This window comes from Bos javanicus, chromosome 5 (assembly GCF_032452875.1).
Source record: "Bos javanicus breed banteng chromosome 5, ARS-OSU_banteng_1.0, whole genome shotgun sequence".
NCBI classification, from domain to species: domain Eukaryota; kingdom Metazoa; phylum Chordata; class Mammalia; order Artiodactyla; family Bovidae; genus Bos; species Bos javanicus.
The window spans coordinates 96591171-96606142 of NC_083872.1; the positions used below are offsets into that span (position 1 = coordinate 96591171).

The following is a 14972-nucleotide window of genomic DNA, read 5'->3' on the forward strand; positions in this document are numbered from 1 at the left end:
GTATGGACAGCCTTTTGAAGGTAAGGCAGTCAAGGTGTCCTGGCTGATTGGATGTAGAAGTCCAAAGAAAGAGCGGGGTTGGCAGTGGGAGGAGAGAATTGCCTTGAACTGAAATTGGAAACATTTCCATTTTGGAAATGTTGGAGGTGGTTCAGAGATGTCCAAATGGGGATGTAGAATAGGCAGTTTGATGTATCAGTCTGAAGTTTTGGAGAAAGAAGTGTGAGAGCAATCGGCAACGAATTGGGATTTAAATCAGGAAACTGAGTGAGATCTCTGAGAAGGGGAACAAAACGAGGATCAAAGATTGACTCTGGGGCATGCCCGCTTCAAAGGATCAGAAGGAAGAGGAGGGACCAGCAAAGGAGATGGAAGAACAGCTACCAGTAAGTTAGGAGGAAAGTCAAGTGAATACGAAGCCCTGGAAACCAAGGGACGAAAGCATCTTTAGGAGCCTGTGATGACCCAAGTTAAAGGCTACAGATGGACACTAGAGTTGGCAACTCAAATGTCACCACTGCGTTTCACAAGATGATCTTTTGGGAAGGAGGAGTGGGGTTGGAAGTGTGATTGGAATTAGTACAAGAAAGAATGGTAGAAGAGGAGTTGGAAGAAGTGTAGATGATGCTTCATGGAATTTGCTGTAGAGAAGAATGAAGAAATGACTGGTACACTTCCTCCTCTCCGGCTGGCTCCAAGGTGGATCCCCTTCACTTTTTGTACAAGTGCACAACCATTCAGGCATAACTGCAGACATGTGCCATCAGCATAGAAATTTGGAACCAGTTGAGACCATCAAGGTCATTTCAGTTCATCTCCCACCCAACAAAGGAACGTACTTTGTAATATTAATACAACAAACATTTAAATTTTTTTCACGTGCCTGGAAATTCATCTCACAATCTCTGGAGATTCAGAGATGAATAAGGTGCAATTCCTGCTCTTGAGAAATGCACATTTTTTAATGGGACGAAGTGCACATATATGCTTCCCTTGAGAAAAGGGAATCCTCAAACACTGTTGGTGGGAATGTAAATTGGTGCAATCACTATGGAAAATAGTATGGAGGTCCCTTAAAAAAATAAAAATAGAACTACCATTGTTGTTGTTCTTCTTCAGTCCCTAAGCCATGTCTGACTCTTTGCCACTCGATGGACTTCAGCATGCCAGGCTTCTCTGTCCTTCACTGTCTCTTGGAGTTTGCTCAGACTCATGTCCATTGAGTTGGTGATGCTATCTAATTATCTCGTCCTCTGCTGCTCTCTTCTCCTTTTTCCTTCAGTCTTTCTCAGCATCACAGTCTTTTCCAATGAGTCGGCTCTTCATATTATATAGACAAAAGTATTGGAGCTTCTGCTTCAGCACCAGTCCTTCCAATGACTATTCAGGGTTGATTTCCTTTAAGAATGACTCGTTGATCTCCTTGCAGTCCAAGGGACTCTCAAGAGTCTTCTCCAACACCACAGTTCGAAAGCATCAATTCTTTGGCACTCAGCCTTCTTTATGATCTAACTCTCACATCTACACATGACTACTAGAAAAACCACAACTCTGGAGGAAGGAATGGCAAACCACTCTAGTAAGCTTGTCTCAAGAACACCATGAACAGTACCAAAAGGCAAAAAGAACTCTGACTGCAGCCATGAAATTAAAAGACGCTTACTCCTTGGCAGAAAAGTTATGACCAACCTATATACCATATTCAAAAGCAGAGACATTATTTGCCAACAAAGGTCCATCTAGTCAAGGCTATAGTTTTTCCAGTGGTTATGTATGGACGTGAGAGTTGGACTGTGAAGAAAGCTGAGCGCCAAAGAATTGATGCTTTTGAACTGTGGTGTTGGAGAAGACTCTTGAGAGTCCCTTGGGCTGCAAGGAGATCCAACCAGTCCCTTCTGAAGGAGATCAGCCCTGGGATTTCTTTGGAAGGAATGATGCTAAAGCTGAAATTCCACCTCATGCGAAGAGTTGACTCATTGTAAAAGACCCTGATGCTGGGAGGGATTGGGGGCAAGAAGAGAAGGGGACGACAGAGGATGAGATGGCTGGATGGCATCACCGACTCAATGGACGTAAGTCTGAGTGAACTCCAGGAGTTGGTGGTGGACAGGGAGGCCTGGCATGCTGCGATTCATGGGGTCGCAAAGAGTCGGACACGACTGAGCAACTCAATTGAACTGAACTGAAGACCCAGCAGTTCTACTCCTGGGAATATATTTGAAAAAACGCAAAACACTGATTAAAAAGACACATGTATCCCAGTGTTCATGGTGGCCTCATGTACACTTGCTAAGATATAGAAGCAACCTAAGTGTCCATCAACAGATGAATAGATAAATAAGGTGTAGTCTGTGAGTGTATGTTTATACACACACACACACACACACACAGAATGGAATACAATTCAGCCATAAAAATGAATGAAAATTTGCCATTTGCAGCAACAGGAATAGACTTGAAGAGTATTATGTTAAATGAGATGTTAGACAAAGAAAGATAAATATTGAATAATATGACTTAAATGTGGAATCTAAAAAAAAATACAGCTAGCTAGTGAATATAACAACAAAAAAGAAAGACTCACAGATACAGAGAAGAAAGTAGTGATTACCACAGAGGCAAGTAAGGAGGGGCAATATAGAGGTAGGGGAGTAACAGCTACAAACTATGAGGTATAAAATAAGCCAGCAGGAAAAATTGTACAACGTGGGGAATATAGCCAGTATTTTACAATAACTATAGATGGAGTATATGGACTCTGTGGGAGAGGGAGAGGGTGGGGAGATTTGGGAGAATGGCATTGAAACATGTATAATATCATGTATGAAACCAGTCACCAGTCCAGGTTCGATGCATGATATTGGATGCTTGGGGCTGGTGCACTGGGACGACCCAGAGGGAGGGTATGGGGAGGGAGGAAGGAGGAGGGTTCAGGGTGGGGAACACAGGTATACCTGTGGTGGATTCATTTTGATATTTGGCAAAACTAATACAATATTGTAAAGTTTAAAAATAAAATAAAATTAAAAAAAATAAAGTTGTTAGTCACTGTATTGCACACCTATAATTTATATCATATTGTACATCAATTATACTTGATTAAAATGTGTTCAATAAATAAATATGGTGATGGGGCATGTATAAAATATTGTGAAAGCACAGAGCAAAGAGAATTATCTTGACTTGGGAAAGTCAGAAAAGACAACAAGCATAAAAAAAGCTGACTTTTGAAATAGGCCTGAGAGATGAGCATGGCATTTTCCACATGGAGTGCTGGGGAGAATCCCTTATCTGTTAATAATCCAACTCCTTTTTGAATGTTCATAACGACAGCAAGCTCCTTACCTTACGAGGCCCATTTCATTTTAAACAGCTATAATTGTTGCAAATGTACTTTCTCCATTGAGCCCAATGTTGCCTTTTACTACTTCTGCTCACTGGTCCCAGTTTTCTCCTCTGGAGCCAATGGGCAGAGACTTATTTTTATACCATATAAATCATTTTTATATTTGAAAACAGATACCATGTTCACTTTCAAGTTGTCTCTTTTCCACATCAGAAAAGGGAAATGGATAAAGTCTCCAGTTTGGTTCCCTGAGGTGATCTGAGATGAAGTTGGTGCATAGGAGGTTTAGGAGGGAATGCTCTCCAGTCCTACACGCCCTGAATGGAAGGGCAGGAGTAGACAGAGGGAGAAATACAGTGTGAGACAGTATTTTCTTTATTTATTTCTGACTGTGCTGGGTCTTTGTTGATGTGCGCAGGCTTTCTCTAGTTACTGCGAACAAGGGCTATACTCTAGTTGCGGTGTGCCGGCTTCTCATTGTGGTGACTTCTCTTGCAGCAGAGCGTGGGCTCCAGGGCTTGCTGAGTTCAGTAATTGTGCTGCACTGGCTTAGCTGCCCTGCAGCATATGGGATCTTCCTGGACCAGGAGTGGACCCTGTGTCCCCTGCATTGGCAGGCAGACTCTTAATCACTGGACCACCGAGGAAGTCCTTTGATGCAGTATTAATGGAACGTTGTGGGAAGTTCTGAAGACAGACACATCCTTCAGAGTTGCCCAGAATTAAGGCAGGAGGACTAGGTCTTTAGACTCCATGACCACCAGTCACTCCGTGCACTCTATTCACTTTGGGTGAGGGGGTTCTCTTCAGCTGATTCAGTCCCCAAGATGAACTGGCAGCTGAACCCCATTAGTATATCCTTTATGTCTGAAGCAGATCTGTAAGGGATCTTGGTGATATAGAAGAAGAATCTCATGTACTGCTAATTTTCTAGGCAGCAGTTTTCTGAGGCAGTTAGTAGAATGGAAATAGTACCTGTTTTTGTTTCTTCTTCTTATCAAATAAACATCATGAACACCGACATGATGGCGTTCACCATAACAGTTCCAGACTGACAGGCTCTAATGTCCCATTGTAGCTTCCCTGTGCTGGCTGCACCTATCAGTCATGGTAACCCTTTATCTTGGGCTGCTTTAAAGGTGCTCTGGAGGCAAGTTGAAGAAGTACATTCATATAATAAATTTGACTGGGAATCTGAGGAGACTGCTCCAAGGACCTGTGCACATAACATTTTGTAATGACACCAGGAGATAAAAATGTTAGTGGGGAAGCATAGTGAGCTGAGTTATATCCCTGTCCTTCATCCTAGAAGATGCTACTTCTTGTGGTGATTACAATGCATGCTGGGAGCCTGCCAAGATGGATGCATGGCCACAGTCCTTTCCACTCCATGCACACATCAAGATTGCTCTTTGATTTGTGGCTGTGACCATAATTTGCAAAGGCTGTCACTGCTTACAACTTATAGTTAGCCCAAAGCTTTGTTGAAAAAGAGCTGTTCAATTCCCGACTGCTATATACCAGATTGATGTGTCAACTAAATTAATAACGCTGGACCAATCATTATACCAGGAAACATTTGCCCAAGCTATAACTTTGTCTCTTGATTCCCATTTGGTTTCATTAACCTCCTCTTGGTGCCCCAGATAAAATTGCCTTGTAAGGCCTCCTTATTTAATGAAGGATTGGCAAGATAAGATGGTTGAACTGGGCATTGACAGGAGTGGAGGAAGTCAGAAAAGGATGATTGTGGAAGACAATAGAATTAGTAGGTAAGATGAGCATGTGGTGGAGGTAACTTGAAACCATATTAATTTTTCTTTTTTTTACTTTCACTATTTATTGGCTTTCTTCACATAATAGCTGGCAGTTTCTTTAAGAGCTCATTTATTTTTGTGAGGGAGTTTTAAGAGAAGACTAAAAAGGAGAGGGTCAGGTTGGTATACAGTAGATTGGCTTTCTTTTAAATTCAGTCTCATTAGTGTGGGCTCATTTACTATGGATGCCTATGGGGTTTCCTTCAAGGCTATCTCTAGCTGTGTTTTGGAATCAGCTGTGGCTTCACTGTGGCTGGAGCTTTGTGGGTGTTCAAGAACCTCCTTGGGATAAGATATGTTCATTTAACATAGAATGGGCAGTAGTTTTACCCATCTCATCCTACGCCCGTGCATTTTAAGGTATATTTGGATGCATCTGTCTCTTTGTCATGTCCACTGGGCTGGTGAAAACTCAAGTGATAATACATCTCATTTGAGAATCTCCCAAACTCCCCAGTTTAGCTGAAAGTAACAAGGAAAACAAATGGCTGTCACTTTAAGGTGATCACAACCATTCTGGGTAAGTTGTTCTGTCACGGGCCTTCCTTTCCTGTTACTGTAGCTCTCTGTGGGCCCCTGACAAGTCTTGTCATAAATAAGCTTTGCTGTCTTGGATTCCCACTCTATATTGTAACCCAAGAACAAGGCCAGTGTCACCCGAAGAGCAGTCCATACTTGGCGTTGAAGTAGAAGACAAGGAGCAGGGGCTGGCCGCATTTCAAAAAAATATTAAAAATCACTATTCTGTTCTGTGTAGGAATGCAAGGGATTTCTGAGTGTTAATTTTATATCTTGCAACTTTGCTATAGTCCTTAGAGGTTCCTCTTTGACTGTATGTTTAAGCCAAGGGAGGGAGCCATTATAAACACCATTTTACCCTTAGCTCCAGTAATTTTCTGGTGGCATCTTTAGGGTTTTCTATATGTAGTATCAGTCATTTGCAAACAGTGAGAGTTTTACTTCTTCTTTTCCAATCTGGATTCTTTTTATTTCTTTTTCTTTTCTGATTGCTGTGGCTAGGACTGCCAAAACTAGGTTGAATAATAGAGAAGAGAATGAGCACCCTTGTCTTGCTCCTGATATTAGAGGAGACGCCTTCAGTTTTTCACCACTGAGAATAATGTTTGTCGTGGGTTTGTCATGTATGGCCTTTGTTATGTTGAGGTAGATTCCTTCAATGCCTACTTTCTGGAGAGTTTTTTTTTTTTTTTTAATCATAAATGAGTGTTTATTTTTGTCCAAAGTTTTCTCTGCATCTATTCAGATAATCATGTAGTTTTTATTTTTCAATTTGTTAATTTTGTGTATCACATTAATTGATTTGCATATATCAAAGAATCTTTGCATCCCTGGGATAAAGCCCACTTGATGATGATGCTTTTTGATGTGTTGTTGGATTCTGTTTGCTGGAATTTTGTTGAAGATTTTTGCATCTATATATATTGGTGAAATTGGCCTGTAATTTTTTTGTATGTGTGTGGCATCTTTGGTTTTGGTATCAGGGTGATGGTGGCCTTATAGAATGAGTTTGAGAGTTTTCCTTCCTCTGAAATTTTCTGGAAGAGTTTGAGCAGAATAGGTGTTAGCTGTTCTCTAAACTTTTGGTAGAATTCACCTCGGAAGCCATCTGGCCCTGGACTTTCTTTTATTCTGAAATAATTTCCATTCCCTCCCCATGCATTCTTGGTGCCCCACCCTCTCTATATCCCTGAGTTCCATGGTCCTAAGAGGCTTCTCTTAGACTGTATGTTTAAGCCAGGGGAGGGAGCCATTATAAGCACCATTTTACCCATAGCAGAAGGAATTAACCCCAAATGACTGAGCAGCTCCTGTTTCACTTGGATCACTTGTAAGAAAATGTGAAGAGTTCAAGGCACGTGATGCACATACAGCCCTGGCAGAGCCTTGAGCTGGCAGCTCTTGCTGCCGAATCAGGGTCTTTGGATACCAGCTGGATATCTCCCAGCCCGCATTTTTTTTTTTTTTTCAATAGCAAGGGCCCAAAAAATACTCAGCAATTTCTCAGCTGTACAACAATATGTTTCTGGACTAAGAAATCACTGCATCATTTTGTTTAAAAGCCTGATCTCTTGTAACCATGCTTCAAAGCTCTGGTTTCGGGGATAAAAAAGCACTGCCCCCTTTGAATTAAAGACACAATTTTGTTAGCTTGGATAGTTATAAAATGGAGATAAACCATCAGATAGGAGACAGGGGCCACTGAACAAGAAAAGAGACGCCATTACCCAGGAGGAACTCAGGCGAAAATAGACTGAAACAGAAGGATGAGGCTGAGAGGGTCTTCATTTTGTGGTTTCAGATTCTTCTAGCTGTAAGATGGAGATAAAATGCAGGGCCTGACATGTCCAAATGGCAGGTGGGATATAGCTTCAAATGGGAGAAATGTAAAAGGATTTTCCCCTCACAAAGTGGGAGAAAACATAAGATGCTTAACATTGACAGAGGGTTGTGTGTAATACACAGGTCAGATGGAGACCCCTGGCATTATGAGGAAAGAAAAAGAGCTATTCTCTATATGCTGTTCTCGAACACAGGCTTAATCACAGATGATCTTGAAGACAAGTCATTGTAACTTGTAGCTTACATAGACTATCTGTGCCTCATTCTAACCTATATGCCTCATTACCAGAGTAGAAGACAGAGAGAAAACTCCATGTGCTATTCATTTAACGGTATGTCTTTATAGACAATGCACTGATCAAATCTTGTGCTACAGTGCACTTCCCAGCTCACCATACCTGAGTGCCACTCACCTGCTGGACCACTCACCTGCCCCCTCCCTACTTGAGGCAGATTTAAGGGCAGATTGAGGGCATTTTGGATTATTCCCTGGATTGAATGAAACACACCCACAACTGATGAATCCAAAAGTCTCAAAAACTGGAAAGAGCAAGTTTGTGTTTATATAACTCATTTGACAGCAAACCCTGACCTCAACTGACATGAGGCCATTTTAGTCTTTATCCTGCTTTTTGTGGCTCTTCCTACATTTTGCTCTAGAAATACTAACATATTTGATTTTGAGAGGCTGTCTGGGGCTCTGCAGTAGCCTCGAGGACTTCAAAGAGAGCATAGATCCAGGTTGGTTTTCTCCAGGGGAAGGTTTTAAGAAGGAGAGTATTACCAATGTTTGCAATTCAAACATATCCCTCTTTAAAGGCATTAACGTGGAAAGAGTAATTGACACAAACAAACCTCTGTGTCCAGCTGGTTCAGGCTCTCCCTCCTCATCTTTGTTTTGACTTTTCTCTTTCTTTTTCTTTCTTTATGTTTCCTGCTCTAGGATGAATCCTCCATGTTCTTCCAGTTCGGCCCATCAATTGAACAGCAGGCTTCCGTGATGCTCAACATCATGGAGGAGTATGACTGGTACATCTTCTCTATCGTCACCACCTACTTCCCTGGCTACCAGGACTTTGTCAACAAGATTCGCAGCACCATTGAGAACAGCTTCGTGGGCTGGGAGCTGGAGGAGGTCCTTCTGCTGGACATGTCCTTGGACGATGGGGATTCTAAGATCCAGAACCAGCTCAAGAAACTTCAGAGCCCCATCATTCTTCTTTACTGTACTAAGGAAGAGGCCACCTACATCTTCGAAGTGGCTAACTCAGTAGGGCTGACCGGCTACGGCTACACGTGGATTGTGCCTAGTCTGGTGGCGGGGGACACGGACACAGTGCCCTCGGAGTTCCCCACCGGCCTGGTCTCTGTGTCCTACGACGAGTGGGACTACGGCCTCCCTGCCAGAGTGAGGGACGGGATCGCCATCATCACCACCGCGGCCTCCGACATGCTGTCCGAGCACAGCTTCATCCCTGAGCCCAAGAGCAGCTGCTACAACACCCACGAGAAGAGGATCTACCAGTCCAATATGCTGAACAGGTGAGTGTGTGGCAGAGGGCGCACCGATGGTGGATGTTGGAGGGGAGTTTCCAAGACTGGGTCGGAGGGGAGCTTCCGAGACTGCGTCAGAGGTTCACATACCGGGACGAGCGGTTCGCAGTGTCTGAGGTTGAAGGTTGGCCACTGGGCGGGCCAGTGATGGTGGGGGCAACCCAGATTCAGAGCTCACTGTGCGGTGTTCTTGTTTTAAGAAATACAGAACAGCTCCCCTCCTTCTTGATCATTTCCCACATGTCTGGTCTTCCTCTTAAGAGTTTTGTGTGTTCAACCTCATTTAACCCTCAAGGCAACAACTCTACGAGGCAGCTTTTGAAAATTGCTTGCATTTTACGATATAAGAGAATGGGCTTGTAGGTGTAAGCTGTCTAAGGTCATGCTGAAACTAAGAGGTTCAGTTTGAAGTTGAACGCAGATCTGTCCGATGGCTACACACCTGATCACTGGAAAAGACGAGACAGGCATAGATGTGAGAGAGGACTGGCTCCTTACCTTCGGGATGATGCTGTACTGAGAAGGAACAGGGAATAAGGTAGCTGAGTCTGTAGGCACATGAAAAGGGTTTGTCCCTTGGCTTATTTTTGCATTTTAATAAATACTCTTGATTTTATTGAAAAAAGTTAAAAAATTAGTAAATACAAAGAATTTTGCAACAAATAACAGTGTGCTCACCACCAGGAATTAGTTATTAATAGTTTGTATTTACAGATATGACATTACAAATATGACAGAAATAGATATTACATGTATGGTAATGTCTTTTTCTTTTTGGCTCATTGAACATTTATTGTTTTTATTATTATTACTTAAAAAATTTTTTTAATTAAACATTTTTTTTTTTTTGCTTCTCCTCTCTCTGCCTTTGAGATTAAGTGAGAGCACCATTGTAGAAACAATTTTTATGGTTGCCCTTGTTCTGGTTTATTGAATGAGAAGATATGGGTGGAATTCTGCTTCCCTGGCCTCACCCCTCCCCATGGGCAGAGAAGCCTGGCAGGTTATAGTCAGAATCCAACTTTGATGGCAGGACATCCTCATAGGGGCCTTTGTATAAACCAGTCAGGTACAGGTTCTGTATCTGCTTCTGTGGTTTTTTTATTTGTATAAAGCTGGTGACCTAGATGGGTGGGATGGTGCGGGGTGGAGAGGGGTCCAAGAGGGAGACTCTTCTCCAGGGGATTTTCCTGACTCAGTGATGGAACCTGCGTCTCCTGCATCTTCTGCATTGGCAGGCAGATTCTTTACCACTGAGCCACCTGGGAAGCCCAATAGCTGACTCATTTCATTGTACAGCAGAAACTAACACAACTTTGTAAAGCAATTATACTCCAATAAAAATTCAAATAATATGGAAGAGGCCCCCCCAAAAGTTAAAAAGACCTTAAATCTGAAGAAACAATCATTGATGAAATAATCAATGACCATCTTTATAACTAGCTCCCTATGCATGTGTACCTGTGTGGAGATGAATCTACAGTTTTACGTAAATGAAACTCTAACCAAACATACTGTTTGATAACCGTACTTTCTTTCACTCAACAATGTGTTTTGGGTATCCATTTCACCTTTATTATGAACTATATCAGACATATAGAAACGTATTCAGAAAAACTTAATTCATACTCAGGTACCCTCCATCCAGCTTAAAAAATAAAATATTAGAAAGTGTACTCTGGAGAGGTTCAAGTATATTGTATTTACAGGAGGTTGAATGTGTACCGACTAATGCTTGTTTAACTTCTGGAAGGGACTTGAACTCCATAGCCTCTCTGTGACTGGACCTGGATCCAGCCCTGACATTCCCCCACCTTGAACTCCCTGCTCTCTCTGTCATCCCTCATTATTCCCACTTGTTGCTAGGGACTATCTTGGTTTTCTTCCTGCCTTCCTGGCAGATCTGTCCTGGCCTCCCAGCTTGCTTGTTTCTTTACACGTCTCTTAAATATTGGTGCCTCTCAGCGTTCTGTCCTAGACCCTCTGCTAGATTTCTCATCCATTGCTGAGAGTGCAATGTCTGTAAGTTCCCCCAAACTGATGTCTCTGGCTGCAATGTCTCCCTTGAGCCCCACGTGTATCCCTCTAACTATGACCACATCTGTTCTCCTTTGGATGCTGTGGGCCCTAGAGCACACCATATTCAGAGCTCAACTGCTGTCTCATCTCCCATCAACCCTCCCCACACTCTTCTAGAGAAATTGGCACCTCTTATAAAGGGATGTTGTTATTTAGTCACTCAGTTGTGTCTGACTTTTTGCAACCCCATGGACTATAGCCTGCCAGGCTCCTCTGTCCATAGGATTTCCCAGGCAAGACTACTGGAGTCCATGGCCATTTCCTTCTCCAAGGGATCTCCCTGACCTAGGGATTGAACCTGTATCTCTTGGGTCTCCTGCACTGGCAGGCGGATTCTTTACCACTGAGCCGGGAAGCCCTTTATAAAGAGTACCTCTTGTTACCCAGTGCCTACAATAAAAATGTCCAGGATGTCCTTGATGCCCCAGCCAACCATGACCTTGTCTGTGGATTCTCCCTGGAGAGCCTTCTCTTACTTTGACCCGTGTGCTGCATCCCAGTCCACCTCTTCTGACTCGCATTGCTACAGGGCCTCTTAAACACCTTCTGGCTCCCAGTTCTGCTTCTTTTCAATCTCCTCTGCAGTCAGAGTGATCTAAAATGAAAATGTGATTTCATCACTCTTGTGCTTAATACCTTTCAGCAGCTTTTCATTGCTCCTGTAATAAAGTCCCAGCTCCTTAATATGGTTTATAGAGTCTTCCACAGCGTGAGCCTTCCTGGCTTTCCAAAACTGTCTCGTGCAGCTCTCTCTTCAATGCCACCTTCCTGCCAGGCTGAACCTACCATGCCCTCTCTCCCTTCCAGCCCCTACTGCTGCCTAAGTGTGCTCCCCGGGTGCCCCTGCCTGGCGGTTCACAGATGCTCGTGCCCTCTTCTCCTGCCCCCTTTTCATTGTCCCTCAGGATTCAGTCTTGGCATCCCTTCCTCTGCAAGCCAAGCCCTGGGCTGACATCACTCTGTTACACACCTGCCCTGCATCCTCTGCCTTTCTAATAAAGACGATCGTCATTATGTGCTTTATCACCTCTCTTCCCTGTACGCTCTGTGAAATCAGGGACACTTCTGTCTGCTTTGTTCATGCAGCATGAGAAAGATCCTTGGATCGACTGCAGGACGTATCTCCGAGATTCCCATCACCCAGTACCTCCCTGCCCCGCAGGAGCGTCTCTGCTCTGCTCCTCTTTTCAAGACAAGGGACGTTTCCTTTAAAAACTTACTATGTGTTCAGTTCTGTACGTTCATGTTTTCTCCTCATTGTTAGTGTTAAATTCAAATCTGATTCAGATGATTTTTCCAAATATTTGTTCATAAAAACCAAAACTAACAATGAAGGAATATCGAGATGAAAACATCTGCCAAACAACCCAAGGAAGTCAAGTGGATATTACCTTAGGGTCCATAAATATGGTTCAGGAATGCCTGCTTTTATCTTAAAAACTTCCTCTGGGTAAGCTACCATCTGAAGATAGTACCTCTCACCTGGCTGACTTCATGTTAGACTATAAATATCTGTGAAGCCTGGTCTCCAATCACCATATCTTTGAAACCATAATTGTTCTTAACCTTGCCGCCATCTCTTCTGGCCACTCAGGAAGGCAGCCTCCTTCATTCTCTGTGCTCTTTTTTTTTTTTTTTTTGTCCACAAAATGGGATCTTAGTAGCCCCACCAGAGATTAAACCTGGGCTCTAGGCAATGAAAGCTCGGAGTCCTAACCACCAGACCACCAGGGAAGCCCCAGTCCTCTGTCCTCCTTGCTTGCAGCTTATTGTTAAGAGGACCACAAACGCTCGCCTCCGCCTTCTTGTGCACAGTGGTCCTAAATAGAACAAAGATGGCACAGTCCAGGTTATTCACACTTTCCTTGAGACCAGTGCAGAGCAGAGAGACAGTCCATCTTCCTTCGATCTGCCAACTGCTCCATGTAAAGGGCTCACCAGGCTTACCAGAGCACGTCTCCACTGTTTCCTCCATGAAGGTTCTCTTCTGCTCCTGTTCCCTGACTCTTCCAGGCTTCTGTCTCTGACTGTCTGCTGGGCATCTCCCCTGGACAGGACATCTCCCCTGTCCGTGGACCTGCAGCCCGCATGCTTCTCTGTTGCCTTTTCCTTCCCCTTCTCCCCAGTGCAGCTGCCCCTGGCTCTAGAATCCAATGCCTAGCCTCTCTTAGTATTTGAACACTAGTATTCGAATAGTTTTTCCATTAGGATCCAGAAAGGATTGGGATTGACTAACAGGAACTCTTTCAGTTCATCAGTGGAATTCAGTTAGGCATCCTCAGTGCTCCTCCTCCTCCTGATCTGAAATCAGCCCCTCCCCACTCCCATCAGAGCTCTGGTCTCACTAGGGTCACTCTTTTAAATAACAAACCAAGCAGCCACCGCATTTAGCCACAGCAGGAAATCTTGCAAATGAAATTGTTGCAGATGCTGAGCTGTTTCCCAAGGAGGACTTTTCCTTTGGCTTGATACTTAGCTCCCCGCAACAGCAGCAGCCCCAGGAAGGCTCCTCAGGACATATTCCGGGGGCACGCGGCCCCTGGTTGGCACCAGGAATACAGAGTCAGGAAATGGCTTCTTGCCTCACCTTCTGAAAACCCAGGAGCATTCACAGACCCTGTGGTCCGTCCATCCCCAGCAGAACTGCAAGGGGAGGGAAGCCCCTCATTCATACCTGACGAGACGGTGGCCTTCTTTCCCATGTGAGGGACGTTCCTAAGTCTTGACTTGGGGAACACGGACAGAAGGCTCTATGCTGTCCCTGAATCCCAAACAGAAACACATATTCAAAGGGATTTACTTGTTATTTGGGCTTCCCAGGTGGCTCAGTGGTAAAGAATTCTCCTGCCAGTGCAGGAGACACTAGAGACTCTGGTTAACTCCCTTCATCAGGAAGCTCCCTTGAAGGAGGAAATGGCAATCCAAGTATTCTTGTCCGGAAAATTCCATGGACAGAGGAGCCTAGCGGGCTACAGTCCATGGGGCCGTGAAGAGTCGGACACAACTGACTAGCTGAGCATGCACGCACTTGTTAGTTGCAGGAGGAAAAAAATTTTTAATGATATATAAACATTCTCAGAAAGAATCCTTAAAATGAGCTATTTCCTTCACTGTCAAATGAATGTTATTTATTCCCCATCAATCCAAATTCCTTATTGATAACTTCTTAGCTCTTGGAAGCCTGGTGCCTGTATCCAGACAGGCTCCTGGACAAAGCTGTTTACCAGGATTGCAAGAAAAATACAGAAACCCAGTTAAATTTGACTTTCAGATAAATGACGAATTTTTTTAAGTATAAGTCTGACTCAATTATGGCACGGGACATACTGATATTAAAAGATAATTTGTTGTTTATCTGAAATTCAAATGTAACAGGGCTCCTGTATTATTTTTCGTTTTTGGCCAAGTATGACAATCCTACTTGGTATACTGATAGGAATTCATTTTCTGTTAGAAGTTTATAGCATTCATCTATGCCTTATTAGTAAATGTAGTACAGCGCCCTTATACCAAGACATGCTGAGAACATTTTGTTCCAACTGGGAACTTTATCTGGTTGAAAGAATTGGAGAATTTCTTATGCCATACATTCTTGAAGTGAAGGATCTTAGTTGCCCAGAGAAGCCCGAAAACCTTTTGCTACCAGATGATCTGGAAGTGTTTAGGAAGTGATCAGGCAAGTTGTCTAAAGCCTCTCTTATGCCCCTGAGCTAGAGAAGATTGGTAGCTTTTAGTAGGCATGAAGAGCCAACTCTTTGGAAAAGACCCTGATGCTGGGAAAGATTGAGGGTAGGAGGAGAAGGGGGTGACAGAGG

At 43.5% G+C, this 14972-nt stretch overlaps 1 protein-coding gene across 3 annotated transcripts in view; it reads left to right on the forward strand.

Annotated features, from left to right (window-relative positions):
• Positions 1-14972, forward strand: part of GRIN2B (glutamate ionotropic receptor NMDA type subunit 2B) — a 511560-nt gene that overhangs the window by 260936 nt on the left and 235652 nt on the right. For all 3 annotated transcript variants that reach the window (XM_061417791.1, XM_061417794.1, XM_061417790.1), the window contains one exon: positions 8468-9066. In XM_061417791.1, coding sequence (XP_061273775.1) covers positions 8468-9066 — 599 coding nt within the window. The remainder of the gene's footprint in view (positions 1-8467; positions 9067-14972) is intronic.